General features: G+C 42.9%; 1 protein-coding gene across 3 annotated transcripts in view; it reads right to left on the bottom strand.

Moving 5' to 3' along the window:
• Positions 1-2349: 2349 nt before the first annotated feature.
• The window catches only part of LOC131447243 (AT-rich interactive domain-containing protein 1A-like), an 85534-nt gene continuing 73882 nt past the window's right edge, over positions 2350-14001 (bottom strand). Inside the window, exons 11-21 of one of the 3 annotated variants that reach the window (XR_009234012.1) lie at positions 13896-14001; positions 13613-13817; positions 11654-11786; positions 10983-11158; positions 10759-10888; positions 10508-10615; positions 7105-7201; positions 6105-6921; positions 5644-5774; positions 3614-5543; positions 2350-3519 (exon numbers count right to left, since the gene is read on the bottom strand). The exon at positions 13896-14001 is cut by the window's right edge and continues 104 nt beyond it. Coding sequence is in view for 2 of the 3 variants with exons in the window: in XM_058618874.1 (XP_058474857.1) it covers positions 3669-5543; positions 5644-5774; positions 6105-6921; positions 7105-7201; positions 10508-10615; positions 10759-10888; positions 10983-11158; positions 11654-11786; positions 13613-13817; positions 13896-14001 (3778 nt within the window). In the remaining variant the exon portion in view is untranslated. Of the gene's footprint in view, positions 5544-5643; positions 5775-6104; positions 6922-7104; positions 7202-10507; positions 10616-10758; positions 10889-10982; positions 11159-11653; positions 11787-13612; positions 13818-13895 lie in introns of all 3 variants that reach the window. The other 2 variants (XM_058618875.1, XM_058618874.1) reach the window with 2 other exon arrangements.

Here is a 14001-nt window from a genome sequence, read left to right on the forward strand (position 1 = left end):
CTCACTGTCCACTTTATTCGGAACAACTCTGTCACACACAAATACACACACATTCTCTCTCTCTAATAACAATAATAATCATCATCATCATAATAATGATAATAACAGGGCCACACATTGGTGTAGTGGTTAGCACTCTTGCCTTTGCAACAAGAAGCCCTGGGTTTGAGCCCCAGTTGGAACAAGGGTCTCTCTGCATGGAGGTCACATGTTCTCCCCGTGTGTGCGTGGGTTTCCTCCGGCTTTCTCTAACAACTGAACATGGGGATCAGGTAAACTGACCATGAGAGTGAATGGTTGTGTGTGTCTGTGATGCACTGGTGAACTGTCCAGAGCTGCAGGAGACGTCTCCACTGCTGCCTATACTATACAGTCTCTGTTTGCACTAACCCTAAACATGCATTATTTTGCAGTTTGTGACATTCAGTCAAATAAAAGACTATTTTTCCACTCCTATATTTTGAGTGCACACATACCAGCATTAGCACAAATGCTAACTGTACATAAAACAGTTGCACAGGATGTCGCGTTCAAATAACTCAAAGAGTTAATGAGCAAATCGAATAAACATGTAAATCAACCTCACACTTTGTCCAATACTTCTTATTTAGCTAGCGTTAGCCTGTTAGCTACTCATTTCTCTAAGCCTTTCTAAAGCCTCTGTCGGTCCAACACTCCAATGAGTAGTTATAGCAGTATTTATTGAAATATTCTGATAATTGAGCTTCTTTCGGTTCGCCTACATTTATTTATATGACTTTTTGAAGAAGCTGTAATTATAAGACTAGTTTTAATGCAACTTACTTTTTAATTTCACTTGAGATTAAATGTGAGAAAGAAACGCTACTTTTACTCTGTAGCACTGCATTCTACTTTATTTCCGATCAATCTGTAATTTAATCCACAGAGAGGCTTATGGCAAATACTCACCACTCACATGGAGCCAGGCAGTCACGTGACCGCATGCACAATCTCTACAGCCCCAACAGAAGCATAGTGAGAACATGGCATAGGAAACAGGCAGAAATCTATTTTTACTTTACAAACCATGTCATCACTATCTGTGTGTTTAACATTAGCCCTGTTATAACGTCATTAATAGTTCTATCTATCTGGACCTCTTATGATTTTAATAATATTGTCTCTGCTTTACTATGTAAAGTGCCTTGAGATAATGTATCATGGAGTTCTCACTTGTGCCGCTTCTTCCCAAAGTCCAAAAACAGGCAATGTGGGGATTAGGTCAACCCTACGTGAACACCTGAATGTGAGAGAGAATGGGTGAATGGTTGTTTGTCTCTCCTGTGGAAGAAAGCGGTAGAAAATGGATGGATGTGATTCAGTTCTCTGAGAGCATTGTGTCTACAAAATAAACATTGAAATATGTTAGTTAGAAATCACACCTGAGAAACGGCACACTCACTCAAAGATGCTTCAAATCTTCAGAGTTTATCAGAGGGACCACGTGTGATTGATACTTCAATCACTGGGCTGGTGCCCAAAGAGAGGCAGAAACAGTCTGCTTTCTTTAAACAGCATTGTGTATGAATTAAGATTCAAAAATGAACAAGACATAAAAAAAGAAGATAGCAAAACACACACAGGCTACAATCAGCTGCTTTTCAATGTTAATGACAACGGCTGAGCACACTGACTGTTTCACAAACAAGGATGCCCACAAAGAGTTACACAGAAGAATGTAACCAGAAAACATGCTGTTATTTCTATCAGTGCATGAAAAGGGCAAACACTGAATGTCCCTAAACAAGACCACACATGGGTTTTCTCCACATTCTCACTGATGAAAGTCTTCATACATTAATAAAAATCCAAAAAAGGAGCTTTTGTTATCGTCAAAAGACGTGAGAAAAAAAATCCAGTGTCATTACTTCTCTACCTTCTTTATTAGTACGTCACCTATTTTACTCAAAGTTCAATTTAGCTAACGTGTTGAATTTTTAAATCATCAATCATACTAATGATGTCATCATGAGATACTTGGTTGAATAAACCACATCAATGCTGTGGTTTGTTTTCGTGGATGCTATTTTTAAGTTTCATTTGACATTTCACATGTTTTGTATGCTTTGTTGCAGCTTCTATAAAAAAGAGTGTGGGGCATGAAAACTGTTATTAATGTGTATTTCACCTCTAAATAAATATCAGAACCTAGGACCAAGGAACAAGGACAACAATGCAAAGTCATGATGAAAACATACGTGTGCCTCTGCTAAGCTGCATACAGAGCAGAGCCACGTCTGTATGCAGCTTCATGTCAGTGTTGTGTGAGCCAGATCGTACCTGCTGCAGCATGAAGAATGTATGATGGAGAAATAAATCCACAGCAACTGTCTTACAAAGATTTAATGTACATTTATTTTTAACACGTGGACCATATAAAGATTTTATACTGAATAAATGATATTCATTAAGCCAAAACAAAAAGTCAAATAAAAGGATGAATTTACATCAAGTTTTAGCTACATCTGAAATACAAATATGCAAAATTTGCATCACTGGGAAACAAAATTGAACAAAAGAAACAGAAATGAAGATGGTTTCTTCATCAAGTTCTAGTTTGTCATTTATAAAGAGCTCTGATGATTCAAGTTATATTCTCTACAACCCAACTGCAGGCAAACGGAAACTTGAAGTTGTGTTTGTTGGACAGCAGCTAAACAAGCCCCTCCCCCCCACCTGGGCTGTGATACAAGCAGAGAGGAGCCAAAGGAATGGAGAGGGTGGGCCTCAAGTGATCACATGGTGTACTTGATGCAGGGAAACGATAAAAACATGGTGAAGAGCAACAGAAATTTACAAAGAGAAAGAAGTGTAATATACAACATCATATACACACCGCAGCTTCAGGAGCATCTAGAGTTGAGGACCAGTCCTAAAGAGGACCAGTCCTAAAGAGGTGACTTTTTCATACAATCAAGGAACAAATAGAAGAGGTCGGGGTGTTGTCGGTTCACCATACTTTGGAGGGAAAGCTATTTTGTTTCTCGACATGAACTAAAACTGTTTTTAAAAACTACAGTTTGCTGCCAAGCCAGCACATCTCAGTGTGAAACAGTATTATTACAGTATGTTTACAATTGTTAAGGTGTACAGTACAGGAAAAAGTCCTACAATCTACAACCTAGGTCTGCTCAGAGCCATTATTGTGGTTCCTGTGGGACTGAGTATGCACTGCATCCAAAGTTACAGCGATGATACCACACCACAGCCTGAGAGCCAATGTAGCCTCCACACAGAAAGCAGATGTTTTGTCTGTGGTTCCTCTCCCTGCATGAACCTCAGAGGAGTTCCCATAAACTCACTGTAAATAAGAAGTTTATTCTTTTATCTGGAGATTATTTCTTGTCATTAAAAACAAGTCTTTTCCACACTGCAGCAAACTCCTATCCCATCGCCTGGGTCCCAGTCTCCTCTTCTTTCCTTTCCAGGCATTTAAATCCACAGCTACTTCATGATATCCCTTCTCTTAAGAAGCAGGGGGAGAACGACAGTGAAATCCTAGGTGATTTTGCATAAATTAAAAAAAGGACAGTCAGTTTTGCTCTTTTCACTCACACACAATAGATGTACATACACACATATGCACACTCACATAAGAGAGGGTGAACAGAACAGAATGAGGCGGACCTGAAAGTTCCCCACCGCTGTCATGACTGGCCGATCATAAATAGTACGTCACAGATCACCTGGGACACCAGTGAGTTCATGAGTGGAGAGACTGAGATGTCCAGCAGCCTCGACTCATACAACGTGAACTCTGAGTGGTTTTCCTCGACCTTTGCCAGTGCATGCAGGGCCCTCGCAGCCCGCCTCATCATGTCCACACTGGTGGGCTCAAATGGGGGTGCGCCTTGCAACTGTAGCAGGGAGCTCTGGCTTTGGTGATACTGTGTGGCAGAAAGGCTGTCCTCAAGAAAACCCAGTAGGTTCCCGACACTGCCTTTCTGCACAGCAATAGCCCGTGCCGCCAGGCTGTCACCCTGGGCAAGATTAGCCAACAAGACTACTGCCATTTCCCGACAGACGGCCACTTTGCGCTCACCGACCAGGCGCACCAATGAGCCGTAGAGTTTCTCCAAGCGACTGAACGGTGGCGTGGCAAGAATGAGATCAACATTGTTGTCCTGGATGCTGAGCTTGCTGAGGGTCTCAAGAACCAGTCTCTGGGGTGAAAGTGAGCCATGGGGCCCCAACGTAGGGAAGGGGTCCAAGGCCTCTGCTGAGGGGCAGACAGCCCAGTGGAGCAGGCCATCCAGCAGTGGCAGGCATATACTCTCTGGGTAGAGCGAAAGGTCCAGCTGGCCTGAAATATTTGCCAGAGTGACCAAACAGTTCTCCCTTAATACGTCGAGGCAGTCCCACCACCACTCTTCTCTCTCACAGCTCACACCTTCATCGACCTCCTCCTCCTTTTCGTAGGTGACTGGCGCTTGTTTGCGTTCAGGGTGTCTGTGGTGGAGCAGCACCAGGCGACCTAACAGCAACAGGAGACCCGGGTGTTTGGACATCTCCAGGTCGTTACCTGGGACAAAGGAGAGGCTGCGGACTATGTTGGAAATGCAGGCGCTGCGTCCAGCTAACGAGTCCTGCCAGTCTGACAGCGTGCTCAGAGGCGTCTCATCCTTGCTGTGAGGTTCATCCTCTAGGATCTTGATATTGCGGCGGTTCTGGAGGGCGGGGTTGATACTGAACAGGTACTTGCCATTTTCCTTCTGCTCCTCTGCACCTCCGCGAACCACTTCCTCTGTGACAGATCCTGGGCGGGCAGATAGTACATCATCAATGGTGGCAGTGACTGGTGCCCCAATGGGAAGTAGCAGAGTGGTAATTTCTACTGGAGTGGTCTGAGGTTCAGAAGGTTGCAGAAGTTTATCCTTCTCATTCAACTGGATTTTCTCTTGAAGCACATGGACCTTCTTGCAGCCGTCAGTTGCTGATTGTTTGCACTTATTAAGAAGCTTCATCTGACTCTCAAAGTGGGTTTGAATATGTTTGGTAGTGTCTCCCCCACCAATGCTCCAGTGTATCAAGCCACTGTCAAAGCTCTGCCGCGGTCTGAGATTAGAAGAGTACTTCACCAGGAAGAGATTCTTCTTCCGACTGACCTTGATGGGAAGTTTATCAAACTTGCTTGCCTGCTTGAGCTTTTCTGAGAAGTTGGGGTTCGGGAAGGACCCTGAGGTAGAGGTAACTGGTTCCTTAACTGAAGACTTTCTATCCTTCTCCTCTTTCTTGTATTCTAAAGACTTGTCTTTCTGGAAGCTCTCCTCTTGTTTCATGATGAGCAGTGAGGGGTCGTCAGGGCTGACCTTTGATTCCTCTAGCTCCTCACCATCCTCGCTCTCTTCGTCTATATCGTCACCATCTTGCATGGGAATTTCATCATCAGAGTCGTCTACAGCATCGGGGTCTATGAGTTTGAGCTGGCCAGGGTCCCCGACTTCATACTCTTTTAAGATGCCAAAGATCTCTATGAGACATCTTCTAAAGTACTCAACCACCAGCTCCAGGAATCCAGGCAACTGTGAAACCAAAGAGACTTTTATCAAAATAATTCTATGAACTCGATATACATAATCACAACTACAGCAAACTTAACAGATGCAACATTGCGTTACTTACCTGGCATAAGTTAAAAGTAGAAATGCTGCTATCATCATACAACAGGATGTTGATGGTATCCAAAGCCCATGTGCTTTCAGCTAGTAAGCCTGACTTAAGTGACATCATCACTTTCCAAGCCTCGGGAGTGCCTGTGAAAAGAAGCCAGTATGATTCAGACAAGTCAGCATCAGGTAGAGATTGAATCAAGCAAGTATCCAGCCTGCTGTCATTAACTTATTCTTAAAAAGCTTTTCCTGAAGCACAGGAACAGGCGGCGTAACATGGCAAGTTAAGGTTAAGGTTAAGCAGGAGAATTTAAGCAGGTCATTTGGTAGCAAATAAAGACATGGTCAAACTTCTGTCTATGACAGTCATCTAGTCCATGTTATGAAGTAACATGGTACTGTAGAAACAAATTATACTTGGTTCTGTATATTTGAATATCTATAAAAAAAAGGCATGGAATAAATGTTTTGTACCAATGTCCTTCATGGCGAGCCGTCTTCGTGGCTTAAGGTGAGGTTGGGAGGCCTCGATAGAGCCTGGAGGGAAGGTGACATCTCTCCTGATCATCGGCAGCTGCACAGGGGCCTGTCCAATGTGAGAGGCATGCACTGAAGGTCCAGCTTTGGGTACCTTATTGCCTGGATGCATGTAGGGAGACTTGCTGGGTGACGTTCTGCTTTCCATGGGACGGGGCATGGGTGCTGGACTTGACACCTGAGTAATGTGGTTCTGGGAAGTCTGGTAAGTGGATGGCAGGGGTCTGGTCATTGGAGGTCCAGCACCATTGGGACCAAATGGTGGTTGCCGTTGGTTTACAGGGCCAGGCCACTGGCCCTCATGGTTCATGCGTTGGTCTGATGGCATCAACTCCTCTGAGCGGTTCATGCAGTGGTAACTGGAGCCCTGGCTTGGCACAGGAGGACCTTGTCGGTTATAGTTAGGGTAGCTGATTTCATTGCGGCCCTGCCACATTGACCCTTGGGCACCTTCGGGACCAGAAGGCATGGAACTTGCCATCATCTGGGGAGGCAATGGTGACTGGGAGTTGGGGCCTGCAGAAGATGGTCCTCTATCCCGACCAAAGGGGAAGGGGAACTGGTTCTGTAGGCCTGGTGGTCTGCGGTCGCCTCCAGGGTATGCATTATACTGGTTAAACATATTCTGTTGGCCCTGGGGTCCTGAGGAGTGTGTTCCTGCCTGCTGCTGACCACTGTAGGGGACACTGTACACTTCTCCCTCATGGCGCTTGGGAGGTGGTCCATATGCTCCATCCACAGGACGCTTGTAATTCTGTCAGCAGAAAACATTTAGCATTTTACTTAGCAATGTATAAGTGCCATACAATCAATAATGCCTTCACTTTTTCATGTTCATCTTTTACATACAAAGAAAAATATAAACTGGGAAAATGTTGACAAGCAGGAAACCCAGTTCATTTCTTCAATTAACAAACAATGAACAAAACTTTCCTACCTGCTGTTGCTGAGGATACATTCCTTGCTGTTGATTTGAGTATGGACCACCAGGGGGAGCTCCTTGGCCAGGGTACTGATTGATATAGGATTCATGCCTGAGAACAGTGAAAAGAAAGTTTCCCTTCTTTAAAGGAAGTCCAACAGCTTTCACATGAAATTGTGGTTTGTTAGACATACCAGTCCAACTACTTATTCAAGCAAATATCTAATTAGCCAATACTATGGCAACAAACCAGTGCATTTAAGCATGAAGACAACCTTGTAAAGTTTAAACATTAGTATCAGAATTGTAAAAGGTGATTTTAAGAAAGCTTCCACTGAGTGGAATGATTCAGAACAATAAGGAAGTATATTTTGCATTTCCATTAGGAATAGTACCAACATAACAGGTGTTTACAACTGATCCTTTCTTGGATCAGTTTCCATGGGGTACCAGAGTAAAATGGTACAGTACGGTCTAGCTCCACCCACAACAGTCAGCTGATTGGGCAACAATGCCCCTTGATAAGGTAATCTGTGGCCTTAAAAGTTTCAGAACCAAAGATACTTTTGGCATGGACTCATTATAATAAGCATTATCAATGATTCCATAAACTTCGGTGTTTTCCCAGACTCATGGAAATATTCTATTATTAGACCGATCCTTAAGTCCGGAGACCCTACAATGACTAGCAGCTATATCAAAGATAACGAAGAAACTACACCATTTAAACACAAGTCCATTTATGTTAAATGACCTGCAATTTGGCTTCAGACTCAATTCCACTGAGACAACTGTCTGCTTCTTCTTGGAAAATCTAAAATCCAAGCTTGATACAGTTGGGGTTTTTGAAGCCGTGTTCCTTAACCTGAGTAAGGCATTAAACACAGTCAACCACCAGTTATTAATAACCAAGTTAACTAATTTAATTTCTCTGAGACATCCATGAAATGGATTGAATCATATCTTACCTCAAGACGACAATGTGTCACAGTTTAAAATATATAATCTATGGCTTTTAAGAATACCATAGGGGTACCCCAAGGTTCAATCTTAGGACCTCTATTATTTAGTCTGTACATAAATGACCTGGCAAATTGCTTTCCACCAACAGAGACCTGTCAGCTGTATGCGGATGATGCTGAGCTATATGTACACACAAAAGACAAAATGCAAGCTGCAAAACAACTAACAACTGGTTAGAGAGCTCTCAAGACTGTCTGCATGCATTTCTCAAAAGTCAGATTTTTGTAAGGGAGAAAAACCTTGAAGTAGTACAAGATTTTAAAAACCTTGATGTGATCTTCAACTCACAACCAAACTTCAAGCAACACAAAACTGTGAACAAAATTTAATTTAACTTTTCCAATTTTAGACATATCAGAAACAATGTCACTTTTGAATCAGCTAGGCTATACTTTAATGCAATGATCATGTCTCACAGGACCTATTGTATAACTAGTTGGGCCTCAGCATGTAAGACAACTCTAAAGTCCCCCAGAGACAACATACTGTAAACAAGTTATAAAAGTTCTAGATAGAAAATCTAAAATGTACCGACACTGTCAAGAGTTTAAAGAAACTTTGAAATACATTGACTCCATATGACTCCTACATGGTCTAGTTCCACCACCTTTGCAGGAATATAGAAAAAAAAAGAACTCAAACAGCACAACCAGAGCAGGCTCCAGAGGCAACTGCACTGGTCCAAGTGCATTTGGCCCGCCTACTTTTTCCTCTAGAGCAACCAATACCTGGGACTCTTAGCTGGGATAATCTGTAATGTGTCCTCTGCTGTTGATTTGTAATTTATGTCATTTTTTATTGTGATTTTTTATTTATTTAACTTAACTTATAGGGATGGAAATTAGACTTTGGCTATAATCCTGTATATTTACATTCTTTGAAATGTTCATTCATATGCACTGTCCCTTTTTGAAATAAATTAACTTTAAACAGAAAACAGTCATGCCCCTGTGATCAGTGTAAATATCCTATGGAAAATTGAGGCACACAGTTGACACAGTTAACCACTAGATCCTTACTTCCTCCCTTCAAGAACTAGGTGTCTCAGGATCTGCACTTACCCTACTCTCGTCCTATCTTCAAAACCGAACATACAGAGTAACCTGGAGAGGATCTGTGTCGGAACCCTGTCCTCTAGCTACTGGAGTCCCTCAGGGTTCTGTCTTGGGCCCTCTCCTCTTCTCTCTGTACACCAACTCTCTTGGTTCTGTTATTCTCTCTCATGGTTTTTCCTATCATAGCTAAGCCGATGACACCCAACTCACTCTCTCTTTTCCCAGCTCCAAAACACATGTAGCAGAACAATCTCCGCTTGTCTGACCGACATCTCTCAGTGGATGTCTGACCATCACCTGAAACTCAATCTCAACAAGACTGAGTTTCTTTTTCTCCCAGGAAAGGGCTCTCCCACCACAGACCTAACCATCACCTTCGACAACTCTGTGGTAACTCCGTCTCATACCGCAAGGAACCTGGGTGTGACACTTGATGACCATCTCTCCCTCACTGCCAACATTGCTGCAACAGCTCGATCTTGCAGATACATGTTACACAACATCAGAAGGATACGGCCTCTTCTAACCCAGAAGGCGGCACTTGATGTATTGCGCTTGATGTCTGTTGTGTTGTTGTATTGCGTTTGATGTCTGTTGTATTGTGTTTGATGTCTGTTGTGTTTTGTCTGATGTCTGTTGTGTTGTTGTATTGTATTTGATGTCTGTTGTATTGCGTTTGATGTCTGTTGATGTTGTTGTATTGTGTTTGATGTCTGTTGTGTTGTTGTATTGCGTTTGATGTCTGTTGTGTTGTTGTATTGTGTTGATGTCTGTTGTGTTGTTGTATTGTGTTTGATGTCTGTTGTGTTGTTGTATTGTGTTTGATGTCTGTTGTGTTGTTGTATTGTGTTGATGTTTGTTGTATTGTGTTTGATGTCTGTTGTATTGTGTTTGATGTCTGTTGTGTTGTTGTATTGTGTTTGAGGTCTGTTGTGTTGTATTGTGTTTGTTGTCTGTTGTGTTGTTGTTTTGCGTTTGATGTTTGTTGTATTGTTTGATGTCTGTTGTATTGTGTTTGATGTGTGTTGTATTGTGTTTGATGTCTGTTGTATTGTGTTTGATGTTTGTTGTATTGTGTTTGATGTCTGTTGTGTTGTTGTATTGTGTTTGATGTCTGTTGTGTTGTGTTTGATGTCTGTTGTATTGTGTTTGATGTCTGTTGTATTGTGTTTGATGTCTGTTGTGTTGTTGTATTGTGTTTGATGTCTGTTGTGTTGTTGTTTATGAGGTACAGCAGCAGAAAACCACACCAGGTGCCAATCCTGACGCCCACATAGGTGTCCTGTGTGCCCTGTATGAAAACAAAGGTTCTGTATAAACACAGACTGAACGGTCCGGACCTGTGCTGTGGTGAAGGGCGGCTCGGTGAGTACATGGCTGTGTCGGCTCCAGAAGGCTGCGGAGCTCCTGGTCCCATGCTGCTGTCAGTACTCATGTCTGTCTCCGGTCTGTGAACACAACAAACAGCTGATTTGTCCAAACTGTACAGACCAATAATAATAATAATAATAATGGTAATATCAAGGACCTAGTAAGAAATGTTAATGTTTATAGTTACATTTATAGTAAATAGTAAAATGATTGTATTTACCCTCTGTCATATCCATATGGATACTGTTGCCTCTGTCCCATCTGCATATTACCCATGGGGCCTGGTGGGCCTCTGCTGTACTGTTCTCCAGTTCCACTGTTGGGACCTTGTGACATGAACGGCTCTCCAGCTTGAAGAAAGAAAAACAACAACAACAGAATATTGTTACTTTCAGCACCAACACAAGAAGTCCTGCAGAATCACTTGCTGCTGTGGGCACTTGCCTTTCCTTATGCCACCAAAGGGGTCCTTGTTGGCCTCATAGGGACCCATCCTTCCCATCATCTCCGGCCCACCCAGCCCAGGCTGGTAGCCTTGAATGTTGGGAGTCATGGCATTCCTCCTGGAAAATGCTGGGTCTCCACTGTCAGCAAAAGGATCCTGCAGACTCACACTGCTCCTACCAGAGGAAACGTTATGTTTAAGAAGTCTTGTTGTGTTGTAGTGTGTTGCTTCACTTGAAACTGTTTGAAATACAAACAAATGTCTGTGACAGTCAAACATTGTCAAACTAGTTCATGCAAAGCTGAGTCTGTCATGACAACTGTGTGTGTTTCAGGACAGTTGTGCGTCTGCACACAGGAAGTGATTTGTTTTATATCAAACGCAAACACTGCACGAGTAATGCAAGCAGCTGTTCACGGGCAGATTAGAGAATCAGAATACTTTAATAATTGTTTGTGTGCATGTTATGAGAATGATGAGAATGATGTTATTCATTCTTCTTGTCGCTGCTGCTGCTGCTGCTATATACACACTAACTTACTGCTCACAGCCAGTTTTCTGACGAATGATTTCACAAAAACAAAACCTTGTGCAATCATTTTTTTTACTTTCATAGACAATCATAAAATTGTACTTTTCAAATGTGTGTCCTGTCGCGTCTGTTTCATACCTGATACCAGGCAGTGGAGGCATTTGTGAATGTGGTGTGGATGCTGGCGTGGGGGGCTTCAGGTCTCCGCCCTCTGCCATTGAACTACTGGTGGACTGAGGAGTTTGGGGCCCCTGCAAAGATCCAGAACCAGCTGCAAAACAATGATGAACACAGTGAGCTCCCACAAACAAATATCAAGTCTCCTGCTTTGTAAACTTCAATAATTAAAAGAGCCTTCTCCTCCTTCACTGCTCCCTGATTTACCACAATGTAGATAATATTTCACTTCTCAAAAAGGATGAACCTTCAGATCAAAGCTCGTCGTAAACAGTGGATTATCAGGTGCTGTCAAAGCGACACAGTTCCAGCACAGCTCAACTCTACTGTTTTTTAGGATCAGGATCTGACGTGGTGAGACTGCTGTCACTGGAAGAGTTATGAGCGCGACACAGAAATCCAACTGAACTGTAGATCACTTCAAAAGTCTTCAACATCCTGAAAACGGGCGTTAATTCTAAAATCTCAACATTGAACTGAAGAGTGCTAACGACTGCCTGCTGCTGTGTGTCAGACCGAGTCTGTGCTGCGCTCATGCTGAACTACTGACGTCATCTTTGTCATCAACTGGACACCAAAACTAATGCTTTACGTGTGTTGTGTATAAAGCTGTGCAATGACGGCTGATGTTGAGGAAGTACCATAGTAATCAGAGGTTGCGCTAGACTTTTTCGTTGTCTGTCATTTTGACTGACAGGGTCATAAAAATCCCGTCATAATCCATTTTTACCGGTCACTTTAAATGATAATAATGACATATTCAATTGCATTGTTCATATTGCAGTGTAATATGAACAGTTCACCTGTGGCCTAAACGCACTGTCTCACACCTTCCTCCTGGTCCACATGGACTTAAATCGCGTGCCTGCTTGCGCGTAGTTGCGCGTGGTAGGAAATCCCGCAACATGCGCTCCTTCTGCACCAGTGGATCAGCTGCACCGGTCACAGACGCGCTCCAAAGCCTCCTGTCCATAGCTCTTTAACACGCTGTCAGCACTACAAGGATAGCGAGATGCATTGAGTACGGTGTCCAGGTCAGAAATGATGCTCAGATTCTCCGATGGGAATCTTTATTTTGTCGCACAACATTTTTCTATCCGCCCTCCTCAGCCAGGAGAACTCCCGCTCCCACTGAACTCGCCTAACCTCCTTACTGCCGCTGAGGCCAAGGGCTGAGTTTGTCCTTCATCTGCATCTATCATCTTTTTTCACCTCTTTTATCAACATAGTTTTTAGGGCTGTGAATTGCAATCTGTCAAAATGACGGATGGCTCTCAGATTTTTCCGTCATTGACCGTTTTAAAAAAACGGTCAATGACGTAAAATATTCGGTTAACGCGACCCCTGATATATACATATATATATATATATATATGTATATACATACATATATAAATATATGTATATATATATATATATATATATATATATACATATATATATATATATATATGTATATATGTATTACTATAGTAATGATTCCACACCAAACTGAGACGAGTGGAGTCAAGTTGTGCTGGAACTGTATAATGAAAAAGCACCAGAGAAGCTTTTCTTCCTTTTTTATTCAAACCAGATCAAACACTCAAACTCTCAGTGTGATACTTTACTGTGTCACACTTGTATGAGAAGAGAGAATACTTGTAAGGAAGCGTCACTTTTGTGTCGCGGGTCTAGTTCCACCTGCACCTGTGGTACCGTACCATGACTCTGGTCTGAAGCATTGAGCGGTTGGGGCCAGTTATTTTGGTAATATTTCTAAAGTAAATATGTACCACAGCGAACCAAACTTTTCCTCTTGGTGGAAACAAACCATGAGACACTGACTATCACACAGTTGTGATGTCACTGGCTGGAGGAGTTTCTGAAATCAATCAATAAGAAAAATGAAAAAAGGGAGAGGAGGACGCTGATGCTCACCTGGGCTGGGAGGCTGGACTTTAGTCTGGTTCTTCTTGGTGTCTGTGTTGAAGAAATCCGGCGGTGGGTCCTCGCCTCGTTCAACCTTGCACTCAAACGCATACAAACACTGAATGTACTGTTTCTTGAGTGAACTGGCCGCACTGCTTGATGTGCCTACATTCAGGTTGGTGGCCAGCTCCCTCCACTTCTTATTCTTGTTAACCTGGTGGAATACAGACAAAGCAGGAGGCTCAGGACGCTGCACTACGCAAATGTTCAGTCATATTCAGATCCATCATACCTGGGTGAGGCCACCAATCTCTTTCACAGACACATAGAGCCTGAAGAGGTCGAGGGGCTTGCGTCCCACAGCGGGAAGGTTGTTCATACCCATGGTCTTCTCCTCA

Source organism: Solea solea, chromosome 20, assembly GCF_958295425.1.
Source record: "Solea solea chromosome 20, fSolSol10.1, whole genome shotgun sequence".
Classification (NCBI taxonomy): Eukaryota; Metazoa; Chordata; class Actinopteri; order Pleuronectiformes; family Soleidae; genus Solea; species Solea solea.